This window comes from Carassius auratus, chromosome 20 (assembly GCF_003368295.1).
Source record: "Carassius auratus strain Wakin chromosome 20, ASM336829v1, whole genome shotgun sequence".
Classification (NCBI taxonomy): domain Eukaryota; kingdom Metazoa; phylum Chordata; class Actinopteri; order Cypriniformes; family Cyprinidae; genus Carassius; species Carassius auratus.
Window position 1 is genome coordinate 24310381 of NC_039262.1, and position 16424 is coordinate 24326804.

Consider the following 16424-nt stretch of genomic DNA (forward strand, 5'->3'; position numbering starts at 1 on the left):
ATTTTGGACATTTGTGTGGCCTAGTAAATGATATCACTGCCTTTAGCTGGTGGGGTTTATGCATTAAATATCTAACTAAAACAGTTATTGTGTTAAACTGTCATCATGTGATGACAAGGTCTAAAAAAAGCATCTTGTAATACTCTGTGGAAGTTGTTTTCAAGATGTTCCTGAAAAACTGTTTACTGAAAAAAAAGGGACTGAGGATGAAAACTTGTGCCCTGAAGTGTCTAAAGGAAAAGCTAGAGAACGGCAGTGTGCGTCAGTGTTGGTGTTTTCTGTGCATTGAGAGTCATGTAATCTGGTTAAACTGTAGATGTGACAAGCAGCAGACAGAAAACAAGTTACTGATCATCTTTAACTGTCAGTAAATTAACTTTTTTGCTTTTAAATAATACTATATAGGAGGATATACATGGTTGTTGGGCACACTAAAATAACACGACACTGAAAAACTACATTCACAGTGCTCGACCAAATTTCATGTACATTTACTTTTAACATGTGGAACATGTATAAAGACTTTATACTGAATAAACAATGGTCATCAAATCATATGGAGCAAAAAGAGCTTACATAACGAGTAGTACATATTTTCTGTTAAAATAGTCAAGTCATTTTGGGGTAACTTTCACACTGAATTACATTTAAGCCATCGGACTTCTTTCAGTTAGCCTGTATTTTCCAAAATCTAAGGCCATAAGAGGGAGCCATTGCTATCTCTGTCTCACAGGACTCCGTTATAGGACACACAGGAAAGTCTTCGGGGGGCGTTCACACAGGACAAATTCTTGCGACAGGTTACCATATACAGTTGCGTATATACATGCTTGATCCACTGGAGATGCTCTTCCAGCACCCGAATTCATCTGACTGGTCCACTGTTGTGAAACTGACATGTTTTCTGCACTGCAGTGTTTCAAAATATGCATTTCACCTTCAACGGCTGAATAATATCTGTTGTGCACAATTAGCGCAGGTCAAATGCAAGAACCCACCCTGTGCGAACGGCCCCTTACACGCCTGAAAACAATGACTTAATATTTATACTACTCACTTTGTATAATACCACATCTCTTGGAGGGGGAAAATAAAAATATCAAAAGGGGCCCATTTAATGTACAGTTCCTATATACAAACCGACCCGTGGATATAGAATAGAGAAGAGGGGTAACCGAAGCACTTTGAGTTCGCTGTCAGAGAGAGGACCCTCTGTGACTGCACTAATATGGAAGCAAGTCAGTTGAGACCCAACACTGGCTTGACCCTCAGATACTGGTGTGGTGAAACAGTGCAACACTGAACATCGCCTGTGGTCATTCACATTTCGTCATCTCCCCTCTCAGCCAGCTAAATCTATTGCACAACGCTTTTTTTCAGAGCTGTATACATGTATGTCTTAAAATCAGTGTATTTTTTTTTTCCTTTTTTTGTTCATCGCAACACATTGCAAGAGAAATTCTATCTACAACATGTCTCACAATTTAAATAAATCTGCATTCCCCGAATAAACAAAGTCCCACGAGAAAACAAAACGAAACACTGCATCGAAACATTCTGAGAGCAAAATACTCTAAAAACTAACGGTATCAGATGCCAACTTTGGTTGAAACAAACGAAAGAAAATACACAGATGAAACAAAACGAAACGTCGAATCAAAACAAAAAGACCAAGTATTAAATATCCGTATTAAAATCATTTAAAAATCCAAAATGAAAACTGGGAAATGGGGCAGAGGAGCTATATATATTCTCTATATATTCATTTGTATGTAAAAACGATTTTTGTTTGTCTTTTTCCTTAAATAAAAATATAACACCGACAGTTGTGTGTGATCTCTGTGGCTCAGCTCAGCCGTTCGGTACGTTCCCGTGATGGCGCTCTAGGCTCCCGCTCTTTTGTGCCTGTCACGAGCGGCCGAGTTTAAACAGTACCTCACACAAGATGGCCGCCACGCCAGAGTTCAGCACGGAGGACAGCGAGATATCAAGAAGCCTGCTCTCGTAGAGCACAAACTCAGGCCTGTTCTCCTCCACTCGGGCCATGGCCAGCAGGGCTTTGGCGGCCCGGCACATCATGTTGATGCTAGGCGGCTCGGGATGGGTGGAGTGTCCCATGTGTCCCAAGAGACTGTGAGGGCTCTGCTGATACTGTGCCATTGCAACACTGTCCTCTAGGAAGCTTATCAAGGCTCCCACACTGCCCTTGTGCAGGGCAACGGCTCGGGCAGCTGTGGGGTCACCCTGTGCAAGATTGGAGAGAACGGCTACGGCCATCTCGCGGCACACCTGACTCTTTCGCTCACCGACATGCCGCACTAATGTGGCGAAGAGGTGCTCCTGTCTGCTAAAAGGAGGCGTGGCCAGCAGAAGGTCAACGTTAGAGTCTTGGATGCTCAGTTTGCACAGACACTCCAGCACCAGCCTCTGCGGCGTGAGCGAGGAGAAGCCATTTGCCGTGCAAAAGGGGTCCTGGGCCTCCGCTGAGGGGCACACCATCCAGTGGAGAAGCCCGTCCAGAATGGGAAGGCAGATACTTTCTGGATAGATGGACAGGTCTAGCTGTCCTGAAATGTTGGCAAGGGTGACCAAGGTGTTCTCACGCAAGGCCCCAAGGCAGTCCCACCACCATTCGTCCTTGCTGCAAGCCAGTCCTCGCTCTTCCTCTCGCTGGTAGGTAGGTGGCATCCTTTTCCTTTTAGGGTGCTCATGATGCAGAAGCACAAGTTTCCCGAGAATGAGCACTAAACCTGGGTGCCGAGCCATTTCGCTGTCATTGCCCGGGACGAATGAGAGTCCACGAATGATATTGGACACACAGACGCAGCGCTTGGCCAACTCATCCTGCCAGCCCTCGGCGACCGAAAGAGGTGCTTCATCCCAGCATCGGGGCTCATCCTCCAGCAAGGCAATGCCGCTCTGGTTCCCTCTGTTGCGGAAGGAGAATGATGTCTGAGTTTCGAGAGTTTCTGAGTTTCGAGAACTTAGCATGTCATCCACGGTGGCTGTCAAGTTCTCCTCTGAGGGCCCCGGAAGCTCTCTTTTCAGTTCCTCTTCCCTCCCGTGCTCCCCTTCAACCGTTTCTTGTCCTGGTGCCTGTGCACCTCCTTGAATCTCTGAGGGCTTCTGTTCTTCTTCTTCTTCTTCTCTACGTCTCTCAAAATGGGTCTGGATGTGGGCAGTGGAGTCCCCTCCACCAGCCGTCCAATGCAGAAGCCCGCTGGTGAACTCCCGGGCCAGGCCTAGCAGCTCGGATCGATCCTCCACACAGTCAGCCACAGCCTCTCTCTCCTCAACTTTCACTGGGAGTCTGTCATACTTGCTGGCTTGCTTGGGTCTGGGCTCCACTGGTGGACATGGTTCTTCACCAGTGTCGACCTTAACCTCCGCAGAGTCTTCCCTTTTCTCCATATTGAGTGCTGCTTCTGAGCTGCTTGGCTGAGGTTTCTCAGGCTCCACATCTAATCTCTCCACCAGTTCTGAACCGGATTGGCTTTTTAAGTCTTGATTGGAAGGTTGCTCTGTTTTTGTGGGCTCCGACGATGGACCAAGAAGAGTTTTCTGACCTTCTGTTCCAACTTCATATTCTTCAAGGATCCCAAAGATCTCTATTAAGCACCTTCTGAAATATTCAACAATGAGCTCCAAGAAACCGGGCATCTTTGAAAGGAAAAGACACAAAACCCAATACATTCATTATCAAAGTATATACACCTCTCATTTCTTAGAAACTGCTGTTTAATAAGGCCAAAAAGGCATTAAGACTTTTGCATTCATTTCCTATCCTCTGAAGACAAGCCTTACAGCCCATCACACACTTACCTGAGACAGGCCAAAGGAAGACACTGTGTTGTCATCATAAAGCAGGATGTTTATAGTATCCAGGGCCCATGTGCTCTCAGCAAGCAAACCAGACTTCAGGGACATCATCACACGCCAAGCCTCTGGTGTGCCTTAAGATACACAAGCATGGTTAAAACCTCATCATAACCACACCTTTTAAAAATTATTACAGGAAGAGGGTTTCTTACCAATTTCTTTGGATGTTAACCTTCGGCGAGGTTTAAGCTGAGGCTGCGTAGCTTCCACAGAGTCCAGTGGGTAAGTGGCTTCCCGATGGATTGTCGGGAAGCCTTGCCCAGGAAGACCACTACTTTGAGAGTTTGGCATCGACCCTGGGCCTCCTGGCTTTTGCATCTGCTTCATAGAGGCCATCATATGAGCCTTATTGGGCGACATAGAGCCCCCCACAGACCGAGGGAATGGTGAAGGGCTTGGGACTCGAGAGATATGGTTTGGCATCGCTGGAGGAGATTGATAGGAAGAAGGTGGTTGCCGGCTAGTCATGGGGGTCATGGAGCTGGAAGAGGACGAAGAGTGTGGTGGGGGGTAGGGGGATTGACGCTGACCAGGCCACTGACTGTCCTGACCGGCCCTGACTTCTGGATCATCTCCACGGCTCATGGAGGGGTAGGGCGCCCCATGGCCCTGCCGGCCGGGGTAAGGGTAACTCATGTCGTGCCTGGTGTGCCACATGTTCCCTTGAGGACCACCGCTGGAGTTGGAGGATGGGGATGGTCCACCACTCATCATGCTGTGCTGAGGAGGTCCCTGCCCACCTGGCTGCATGCGATCGCGTCCATATGGATAGGGGAACGGGCTTTGCATGGGCCTGCGCTCTGGGTAACCATATTGGCTATACATGTCAGTCTGCTGGCCACCGTACTGCAAACCATAGGCTTCACTCTCATGGCGCTTCGCAGGAGGGCCGTACATCCCTTCCCCAGGCCGCTTATAACCCTGTAAAAATAGATAAATAAGGTGTCTAAGGTTTGAATTACAGTGGTAAACATAAATATAAACTGCAATATTATCACAAAAGGGATGGAATTTGATCACATTTGACGGCTGACCTGCTGTTGGGGATACATCCCATGTGCAGTATATGGCATACTGTGAGGGTACTGCTGTCCATAGCCGTCATGTCCATGTCTATAGGAAAACAGAAATGACTGTACTCTAGCCCCACACACCAAATAGATTCATATACACTTGTCAACTGCAATCACTGTATACCTCTGATGAGAAGCGTATCTGTTGCCTGAGAACATGCTGGGATCACTGTTGGAAGGCACCATGCTGTTCTGATTTCCAGGGGGAACAATTCCCCCCTCTGGACCCATGACATGGTCCGGCCTGTGAACAAACATTAAATAATGTTAACATGTTGATTTTTTTCAGTTCATGAATTGATGTTTTAAGTGTTCTGGGCTACCTCCTCTCAAAGCCAGGGTTGTAGGGGTACTGGGGTCGTGGGCCCATCCCCATCCCGGAGGGCGGTCCACGTGGATACATCTCCTGCATGCCACTGCCTGGCATCTGCCCGGGGATGAAGGGCTCAGAGCCACCTGGAAACAAATCAACACTTTACACTGCACGGGGGAAAACACCAAGACTATTCACAAACATTGTAAGATATTTTGTGTGTCATTTTGAGCATAACTTTTTTTATGCATTGGGTATTTTTTACATTGTGAAAAGAGGTTGTTCTATATCAGAAAGGAGCTGGGCCTTTCTCCCAGTTTGTAGTTGATTGGAGTGTTGTTATTCTTACCCAACAATAAAAAAAATAAAAAAATGAAATCGATCACAGATGGGAAAATTATGCTGAACTACTGAACTATTTCTATGCCTTCATTACAAACGTAACAAAAGATAAAGGATTTGAGGCATGGTATAAATGTATTCGTTTATTTTTATTTTTATAGTAGAACAGATTCAATTTAAACATATTTAAATCTATCAAACTAATTATGTTAACGTTAGTCTTAAAATACTCAAATTAAAATAAATATACTAACAAAAATGTGATCAACTAAACTAACTCATAGTCAAAAGAAACGTAAGATAAAGTAGCAATAAAAGCTAAATTAAATATTACAAATTTAATCCAGCTCAATTTTGGAGGTGATACAAATTTTGACCTAGGATTCGGGTCATATTTATTCAAGCCCCTGTCTGATGAGAATCAAGATGATGAATGGGATATGCAAAAAAATCATTTCAGAGGACCAAGTGTTGGTTTTTAATTAAAAATAACACATACAAATATAATACATTTCCCTGGAATTTACTTCACTGATGACTTGATGATTCTAGCAACATGCTTTATAAAGGCTTCAACCTGCAGACACTAGATGGAAGCAGTGTCCAAGCAAATAATTTATATGCACCTCTTAAAAAAATGAGGAAGACACAAGGAGGCAGCAGTGAGCAGACAGAAGAAACGTGGATCTAGCACCATACGGGGTAATTCTTATAGCAACACACCTTTCCTAGCAGCTCCATAGGGATCCTTACTGGTGTCGAACTGCATTCTGGAGGAGCCATCTCCACTGCTTCCCCCGTGCATGGGACCCCGCTTTTGAAAGGCTGGGTCGCTGCTTTCAGAGAACGGGTCTTGCACACTAACACCACTGTTTCTAAAGATGTGGGGTAAAACAAGGACAACAAATTAATACAGACACACACTCACATGAGTAACGGACACTAAAATACAATGTAATGCAGCCCACCTGCCCGTTTGCTGAGGGGTCACTTGTCCGTGGGGTGTGGACGCTGGTGTTGGCGGCTTTAGGTCCCCTGGCATCTCTGTCATAGTGCTGCTGCCTGTAGACTGAGGAGTCTGTGGCCCTTGAAGAGAGCCCGAGTTTGCTGTTGAACAGAGCAAACATGGAGTACGTTACATGAAGGAATTATTATATGCAAAAAAATGGGGTGAAAAGTAAGGCTTGGGAAAAAGCTTTTAGCATATTGATGCTTTCTTAATGTTGCAATGCAATAAATTCATATAAAGATTTTCATTGAACAGTAAATTGAGATGCACTGAAAATATTTGTAACTGCTTTGCAAAATCAAAACGGATTCTTAGTGATGCAATGAACTGCATATTGCCTCAATTTAAATAATGTAAAAGCCTCATTAAAAAATAAAACAGCTCATGTGCTATTTTTAAATATATACCCCACCCCACCCCACCCCCTTTTTTAAGAAATAATATTCTGATTCTGCTTAAATGGTGTTTTATAAATCTACAAGCAAATGACAATGTCCTAATCGCTTCTTCCAAGCTCGAGGGAAAGAAACCAAAATCTTACAATCCCCAGACTGCATTTCCATAATCCAATAACATTTGAATACACTAGTTATTAATTTCCATAGAAATGCAATGGCATAAAAGGACGCCATCCTAATAACGTCTGAAATTTCTACGGCTCGGTTGATGCAAAGTAATAAAACCAATTTGCATTTTCCTCCGCACCTCAGAGCAGTAAAAGGTACTTCAAAAGATTTCAGCACGGGGAACAAAAAGAATCGGGGCCGAATGAAAGAACAAGGGAATGAAAGAGTGTCTGCTTTACATGTCCTTGATCTGCTGCCAGCCACGAAATCGTCTTTCAGCAGTGAAAGTAAACAATACGCTGCTACGCTGTAACACTTCCAGCCTGTGTGACCGCCAATGACCTTACGCATATTTAGAGAGTCGGGGAGGGCGGTAGAGACAGAAAGTGCTGGCTCACTGGTCTGCATTGAGCGAGGGGTCAGGCTGAGGTCACTTTTGTTTTTATCCCACACTCCTCCCACATTAATCTTCTCGGAGGGAATCCCTCCCCTGCTGTTTGACAGCTCTCTCTCTCTCCCTTTTCCTGTGACATCATCAGTCATTAGCCTTAGGAAGAGGGGGACGGGAATCCTTAAACCAGCAGCCCTTCCCCCCGTCTGTCTCACTTTGACTCCGTCACCTGTCAGATATTAAGAGCTCTGTCTAGAGCCGCTCTGCATTCATTATAGCGCAAGCAGACCAGAGCCACATGCAACTGATGCCGAAAAATGCCATAAAAATATGACTTCACATTCCTTAATTCTACTGCTTTCAAACGATTAATCGCGATTAATGGCATCCAAAGTAAGTTTTTGCTTACATATACATACATATATATATATATATATACACATATACATACATATATATATATATATATACACACACACATATATATATATATATACACACACACACACACACACATATATATATATATATATATATACACAAGCTTACTGTGTATATTTATCATGTATATATAAATACACATCCATGCATGTATATATTTAGAAAATACTTGTATTTCCATGCATATATGTAGATTCATATAATTTATATTTATAAATATATTTAATATATAAACATGACTCTTTTAAATATATACATGCATGTATGTGTATTACTTATATAAAGATCATAAATATACACAGTACACACACATATGTTGTGCAAATGAAAACTTTTATTTTGAATGCGATTAATCGCAATTATTGTTTGACAGCACTACTTAAAGGTCCTATGACGTGGATTATTTTCTTTTTTTAAATGCTTTTTTAATGTTTCCTGAGGTGTACTTATATTGTTAGTATGATTTTTACGTTTCAAATGTAGAAATAGAAGGGATTTTTCTATCCTGACTTTACTCCTCTGGCTTGAATGCTCTGTTTGAAGGGGCGTGTCTGCTGTGAGACTGTTGTGATTGCCTGACATCTTTGCATTCGAAATGCATATTAGATGTGGAACCCCTCTCAAATACTTTTACTACGTTTTTTTTACTATTACAGCTGTCGAGATTAACGAATCGTGGAAGTGTTGATTATAGCATTATTTTTTTTATCTTTTCCCGTCACATGAAAGGCTGCAGTGATGAGCATTGAGTAGACAGAGTCTGTTTATCGAGTGAATGCAGTGATCTCGTCATTGTAACGTGTTTTTCCCCACAAAATGTTTTCAACACAACTAACAGCAAACACAATATCCACATGAATACAGTAAGAGCTTGGTGTGCAGCAGAACAGCGTCATTGATTATAACGGCAGTTTGGGCAAGTGTGCAGATATACTCGATGTGTGACTGACAGCTCTGAACAAAATAAAGGGAGCGTTCTTTGATCGCTCTCTGTAGTTAAATCACAATTTAAATAACAGATTTAAGGGGAAGGGGAGGTAACCTTTCCCCTTATGACGACATGAGGGGAAGAATCCAGATCGTCCCGTCTGAGCTCTTGTTTTCTCAAAGGCAGATCAGGACACCCAGGGCTTGGTTTACACTTATTGAAATTTCTAGCCACTTGGGGACCACAGACAGGCTAGGGGAACTCATATTGATGTTAAAAAAAAACTCAAAAAGTGAAATTTTCATGTCATGGGACCTTTAATTTTCCAGCGATATCGTCGACTTAATTTCACAGATACTATTTGAGCTGAGCTGGATGATGACATCACTGTCTTGAACTGTCTTTAATGGAAAAAATTGAGGGGTTTACTGTTTTCCTTTTGCATTATTATACACTATTTTTCCTATTTGATACTGTAAAGCTGCCTTGACTCAGTCTGTATTGTTAAAAGTGCTATATAAACAAAGGTGACTTGACTTTACTATTACTTCAATAGCATCACTGACAAATACTCCAGGACATCACTATAACTAATGTTAACTAATGACTAAAGACTGGAGGAGCTCTGTATGATATACCATTCTCTAGAAAGCAGCTCAGCTCTGTGAATGGAAGTCTACAGGATTTTTTCTTTAGGAGTTTTGTTGTCTGTAATAGTTTAAAAGAAATTGTCTTCAACAACCATGCAATTTGTTATCTCACATTCAAGTTTGTCAAAGTTCAATACTAAAGCTAAAATAAAGTTGATCTCAGGGTGCTACGAGAATAGACTATTATAAAACAAATGCTTCTGGTCCTCGATTATGATTGGCTGAACATAATATTTAAGCCTCTGTCAAATACTCTATAAACACACCTGTGACCTAATTACAGCAGTTAATCATCAATATCATTTTGTTTCTGTGTGTTTATTTTATGAAACTTTGCCAAATATATAGTAGTTTCTTATAAAAGCAATTAACCCACGAAACCAGTGAGTTTGAAACAACTAAGGGCCTTTTAGCTCTGCTCTGTGTCATGCTTAGCTACTTTAAAATCACTGTACATTATGACTTCATGGGCTTTAGTGCTTTAGTACATAAAGCATGAAGCCTAGTAAACAGTGATTTGATGGATATAAGCTGTCTTTCTAAAGTCTAACAGTTTGTTCTCTCCATAGCAATGCAGTAAAGTTGTTCACCGGGTGATGGTGGCTGGATCTTGGCCTGCTGCGGCTGCTTCTTGCCGTCTCCTGTAGTGAACGCATCGGGTGGGGGTTCCTCTCCGCGCTCCACCTTGCACTCATAGGCGAACAGGTACTGGATGTACTGCTTCTTGAGGGAACTGGCAGAGCTGCTGGATGTCCCCACATTCAGGTGGGTGGACAGCTCTCTCCATTTCTTGTTTTTATTGACCTGTTCAAGGAGAGATTTTCAATCAGGAGTTCACTAGGCTGTTTTCCGCCATCTGACCCTGTGACTGATTCATGAGCCACCAGCAGTTTAACTTCACCAGGCGCTGTGTGCATCTTTTTGGATGAACATACCTCTTTCTTATGTAAATGAGACTCATTATAGAATGCGCAGGATCCACAAAACATCATTGCTGGTATCCAGACATAATTAGCATTGCGCTATTACCGCCCACAGATCGCTGGCGGTAAACAAAAGCTTTATTTAAAGTAGAGGTCTCTAACATGGGTCTGTTGGAGCTGCTTCATACTTTTTTTTTTTTATCTATTTGAAACTTCTTTTTTTTTTTTTTTTTTTGCAAAAAAATGCATTCCTTAATTTTAAAGCTAAAGCAGCTTAAGTTTAGCTAAATGAGTCACTGCCCCCAAACTAAAATATAACAGTAAATAGTACTTTTAAAATGTAAGATCGGTTTAATGCTTTTGTGAGTTAAACATCATAAATTCTATAAATTACTGATGCAGATATTTAAATTATTTCCAAAGCTGGTTATTATTAACAAGTTCAAGTTTCAAACTAATATTCATATTTAAGATTACATATGAGTTTACATTTTAATAGTGTTATAAAAATCGTTCAATTTAAAAAGTTCAATTTAACAGCAATAAATACTTAGGAATAAAGGAATAAAAATGGAGGAAATGAGCATAATTAATAGTGCTGTCAATCGATTAATCGCATCCAAAATGAAAGTTTTTGAATGCATAAAATATGTGTGTGGTCTGTGTATATTTATTCTGTAAATATTTATTTTGGATGCGATAAATCGCGATTAATCGTTTGACAGCACTATTAATAAATATTCAAAATCAGCCAGTATGGTCCTCATACATTTGTGCATCAATTATATAAATTTGTTATGTGGTTGCATTTGATTATATTGTGTCCTTGTCACAATGTAATTAAATAAACTGAGTATTATTAATTAATGTACCTACTGTTTAATCGGAAATAGGTAGCACTTTATTCTAACAATGTTACATGTACTTCCTATTATAATAACAATACATTATGCATAATAGAGATTAGACAAACCCTAATCCTAACTATACAATAAATAGATCTAGTTTATTAATATTACTCGGTACCTAAATGTATAATTACATTGCAACAAGGACACCTTGAAATAAAGTCTAACACTCACAACCTGAAAAAGGTTGCAAACCCGATATAAAGGAAAGTTTGTGTATTTTATGATCTTGGCAGCATTCACTGTATCCAGGCCAATTTTCTTTTTTTTAATAATATTGTTCTTTCACAAACCCTGAGTGAGATCCAGGGTGCTAAAACAATGCAGAAAGCACATGCAAATAAATAACACCATCAGCATGTGCAATGCATTCTCAGTTAACCCCCCTCTGTTTCTTTGATGTCTGTGATTGATGCTTGAGACAGATCTGAGGAAGGATATGAGAGGTTTCGCCATTCCTTTAACATGCATTTCAAAGCTCTGCTCCTTTAAAACCCCAGCACGATCACACAGAGCCCAAAAGAGCTGCGGCATCAGCCTTTCTGGACTTCACTCACCATAGCCAAGCCTCCGATTTCTCGAACACAGAGGTAGAGGCGGCACAGATCCAGCGGCTTCTTGCCTACGGAGGGCAGGTTGGGGACAGGCGTGCCCCTCTCCTCCATGAAGGCGATGTAGCGATCCACCCATGCCCTCCTCTCCGGCTCACAGCCCATGTCGTACAGTCGTGTTATCCTCTCGTTTGTCATGTTCCCCGAGCTGTGCTTCTAGAGTCGATGGGTACAGAAGAGAGTAAGATGTATCGCCATCGACACACCCATACTGCACGCATACTGTGAGCCCATCATTCTTTATCCTAAGAGTAAATGCTATCCACATTGCTCAATATGTCCCATTTTGACAGCTACCTAGAAAGCACAGATTGTGATGCACTGAGACAGGGATGAGTATTTTGCATGGCACCGTTGGCACAAAAATTGCATGTATGCTATTAGTCAATTGTATCTTGTGCTAAAGTAAACAAGCAGGTGATTTCATTGATTTAGCTCTGATGGATATAGACTGCTGAAATTCTCACTGGTTAACGTGCTTACAACAGAGTGCATAATCACAAGATCTTTTTTTTTAAGGTTTTGGTTGCATGATGGAAGATCATCACAAACTCTTTTCTTCTGTCCTTGCGATGCACCATGTTCACTGAGATCAATGCATTTGCAATGTTTGCTGGTGAAGCGTAAAGTCTAGTATGTTGGCGCCTTTATATTATTTAGCAGGGTAAGGTATCACTACATTAACCCTAACTCTGCACCAGCATTGTGACTGGAACTACTGTTACTGTGAACACTTTGCAAAATGCTTAAAACTGTTAACACATTTCAAGGGTTAGTTCTCACAAAAATGTATTTATGCAATGATACATTCGAAATTTGTGTCGCTTAATTGAAAGTCATTGAAAGTGGTTTTGATGCATAAAGCAAACAGAGCTGAACTTAAGTTTACCATTTATGATGTATGTGCACTGATCAATGTTTATATGTAAATAAACGCCTATTAATTGAATCTGTTCACCATATCTTAGATTAAACCCCATAAATCATATGGATCACTGTTATTTTGTCTTATGTCAACCCTTTTGAAGTGTTAATGTATTGGTTGAATGGACTGTCAACAAAGGGACTTAAATCTCTAAGGTTTAATTAAAATATCTTTCATTTTGTTTCACTTTTCAAGTCTGTAACACATTTTAATTTGTTTTTACATGCTCTTACTACAAAGGTTTTTGAACAGTAACAGTTTGAAATATTTTTGTTATTTAAAATAACAGTTTTTTTATTTGAAAATAAAATGTATTCCTGTGATTAAAATGTGTGAAGCAGTTATTTTAAATAGTAAAAAATTTTCAGAATTGTACCGCTTTTGGTGTATTTTATATAAAATAAATGCATGCTTAGTGAGCAGAAGAAAAAAAATGTACTGTGCAAAAACCTTTGCCTGGTAGTGTAGGCTGATTATTCTTCTAGATTGAAACGTGCTTCAACCAGGATAAAGAGTATGAAACGTGCTCCGAGTTGCTTCAGAAAACAAAAAAATGAGCAACAACAAAAGCATGTTGCTGGAATATATATTGATATTGAATTATTGTCCAGCCCTACCATATCGTAAATTAATATTTCTCAGTACTTAAATGTATAATTACACTGTAACAAGGTAACCTTTAAATAAAGTGTAACCCAAAAGTTTTATGGGTTTGGAAAAGGGATGTAATGATTAACCGCAAGCCGCTTGAAAATCGATTCAAATATGTGACTATTCAAATCGGTTGAGATGCTAATCAAATCTTGATTCATTTAGGCTTGAAGTTTATATGAATGCATGTCTAAGGGGAACTTACTGTCTTTAGAAAAGGTCAGATGGCATTTTTTATTTTAATCTTGCGTCTGTATATTTCATATTAAAGTTCATAAGTGCAGCGCTGCTTTGTTTACAGTGGAAACCAAGGAAACGCTTTAAGCGCCACCTGCTGGCAGTGAGTGAATCTGCATCTTCAACTCGTCTGCTGTTTCTGTTTCATGCAGATATTCTTTATGTTTAGTTCCACAAAACTGGAGCAAAGTCCTTTTAAGACGTCATGTCACTCGCCAGCCATCTTTGAAATGCCTCTCGGACATGCAAGTGTTATCTCTTTGAATGGGGAAACATTAAATTCTCCAAAACTGTTCACTAAACTTGCAAATAAATTTCATATTTAAAATTACCAATTAAATTTTACAACAACTGTGTCATGAATGTTGTTACTTCTGTTACGTTATAAAAAGCTTAGTTTTCACGCGAGTCTCAGAGTGCTGCCTGTCCTATAGCAACCAGGATGACTTTACCGATTAGCGATTGGCTCTTTCATTCAGAAGGCGGGGCTTCCTCTGACTGAGCGGCCAGATTGAGCGCTTCTTTTTTTTTCAATTTTAAACTCTACCAGTGACACGTCTTGGGTATTCTAGTCTTTGACTGAAGTCAAACCATTCTGTTTTTGCTTCAAATTTCGATATTATACAATCTAATATGATTAAAAACTGTTCATGCTGAATGTATGCAGCATCTTTGTTTGGATCATGATTAAAATGCAGTAGTTGCCTCTTGTTTTAAGTGGAAAGAGCACAGACAAAGCCTTATTTTGTTTATATGAAGAAATTTATTTTATGTGTGTTATTTATTTGATTTGGGGCTTGTTTTAAAATTTCAATTTTGTTTTGTTATATACATTTACATCATATTTATATTTGATAATTTAGCAGAATTTTTTTTTATATATAAGAAAAACTTTTTTTAATCAAAACCGTGAATCAAATCAAATCGTGACTTCTTTGTGTATTGTTTTAGCCCTAGTTTGGAATGACATGATGATGAGAATCATCACCCTTACAATCAAGAGACTCAAAAAAGACACCCTTTAATGTGGCTTGTGGAAAGGTGGTACTAGCCAAGTTACATGTTATGCAAACTGTCTAATAATCCCTGGCTTTGCTTTGAAAAGTCGGCAGCGGACAGTGTCCATGTTGAAAGTATTTTAACTTTACATTGCAAAGCTTGACTAATGCACAATTTGGCACAGCGTGCATCACTTTCGAGTCACCGCATTGCTGAACATTTCTATGATTCGGGGGTTAAATCCACACAAAACAATAAGGACTGATTTCTCATGAAAATCTGATCCACCGTGTACCAGTTATCTGTGAAGTCATCCCAAAATCCCTCTTCTCGAATGCATTTCATAAGAACGATATTTCCTTTTACCTCTAGCCCCAAATTAATTGCATTTGAATAAACTTTCATTTAAAGTTAAAAACATTGGCAGTAGTATTACAAGAAAATGTTTTACCAGTGTTAGAGACACAACAACTCTCATTAGATCATATCTGAGGTCAAAACAGCTCACACCATCAAACAGGGGACCTAAATAACCACAGAAGAAGGAGCAAAGCCAGGACAATCCAGAGAAGATAGTGAAGGAGCATGAGGCACTTACAGGGCTGCTGGGGTTCTTTGGCCAGGCAGGGCTGCTAATGCTATCGCTGTCGTCCCCCTGATAAGAGGACAGACTAGCTGGGCTGGGGGACAGAGGGGACGGGGTGGGAGGCTGGGACAAACACTGGGAACCGTAGTTGTCCTGTGATGGAGAACGCATTGGGGAACAAAAAACACATTTAATGGAGGGACAGCTTTCAGATCATCTTTTCACCTTGACCACACAGCTGATGCGCGATACAGCTGCCTTTGATGTAATATAAAAATGAACACAAATTTATAGCAGAATATTTACCAACAGCATGATTATGAGTTTCATAAAAAAGCTCAAATAAAGGCACTTCTGTTTTTTTGTGATATTTTCTACATTTCATTAAAAGCCATCCTCTGCCATGAGGTAAAAAACAACTAAAACGTATAGAGATTATAGAGAACCAGGATGAAAACAGAGGGAGTTCTTTGAGAATTATTTCAAGTGACAGAACTACTTTCCTCTAATCAGTAAAGGGACAAAACAAAACATCACGTTGAATTACAGATGAAACAAAACCACAGGGAAAACAAATGACATCCAGACGTGAGAATGGAAAGCTCTGCCAGTGCGCCACATTTCAACCAATCAAATGAAAGCTGAACTTAATGACACAATGAAGTTCTGATGAAAGTAAGGGCAACGACTGAGAAAGAACGAGTTATACAGAAGAACGTTTTGAAATAAGGTCTTCCGGAGCTTACGTGAGCTCTCATTAGGACACATGAGAGAATTATACTCCTTCGCTTACTGAATAACACACTGAAAAGGAAAACTATTGAAGAACAACATACTTTCGGCGCTCATTTTAGGGCGTATAAATAACAAAATGATACATTAGAAGAGCTAGAGGCAAGTGTGTGTTAAATATTTCCTCTCACAAAATCAGAAATTTGGTCACATCCTGACATTCTGTTTCAATTTACTCAATTTTCTGCATATGCTTGATT

At 40.3% G+C, this 16424-nt stretch overlaps 1 protein-coding gene across 4 annotated transcripts in view; it reads right to left on the bottom strand.

Moving 5' to 3' along the window:
- Window positions 1-474: 474 nt before the first annotated feature.
- The window catches only part of LOC113121254 (AT-rich interactive domain-containing protein 1B-like), an 82571-nt gene continuing 66621 nt past the window's right edge, over window positions 475-16424 (bottom strand). For all 4 annotated transcript variants that reach the window (XM_026291570.1, XM_026291572.1, XM_026291568.1 and 1 more), the window contains 11 exons: window positions 15445-15585; window positions 11981-12190; window positions 10183-10396; window positions 6576-6714; window positions 6331-6482; window positions 5276-5408; window positions 5077-5196; window positions 4914-4992; window positions 4032-4800; window positions 3823-3953; window positions 475-3660 (listed from right to left, as the gene is read on the bottom strand). In XM_026291570.1, the coding sequence (XP_026147355.1) occupies window positions 1909-3660; window positions 3823-3953; window positions 4032-4800; window positions 4914-4992; window positions 5077-5196; window positions 5276-5408; window positions 6331-6482; window positions 6576-6714; window positions 10183-10396; window positions 11981-12190; window positions 15445-15585 (3840 nt within the window). In that variant the 3' untranslated portion in view covers window positions 475-1908. The remainder of the gene's footprint in view (window positions 3661-3822; window positions 3954-4031; window positions 4801-4913; window positions 4993-5076; window positions 5197-5275; window positions 5409-6330; window positions 6483-6575; window positions 6715-10182; window positions 10397-11980; window positions 12191-15444; window positions 15586-16424) is intronic.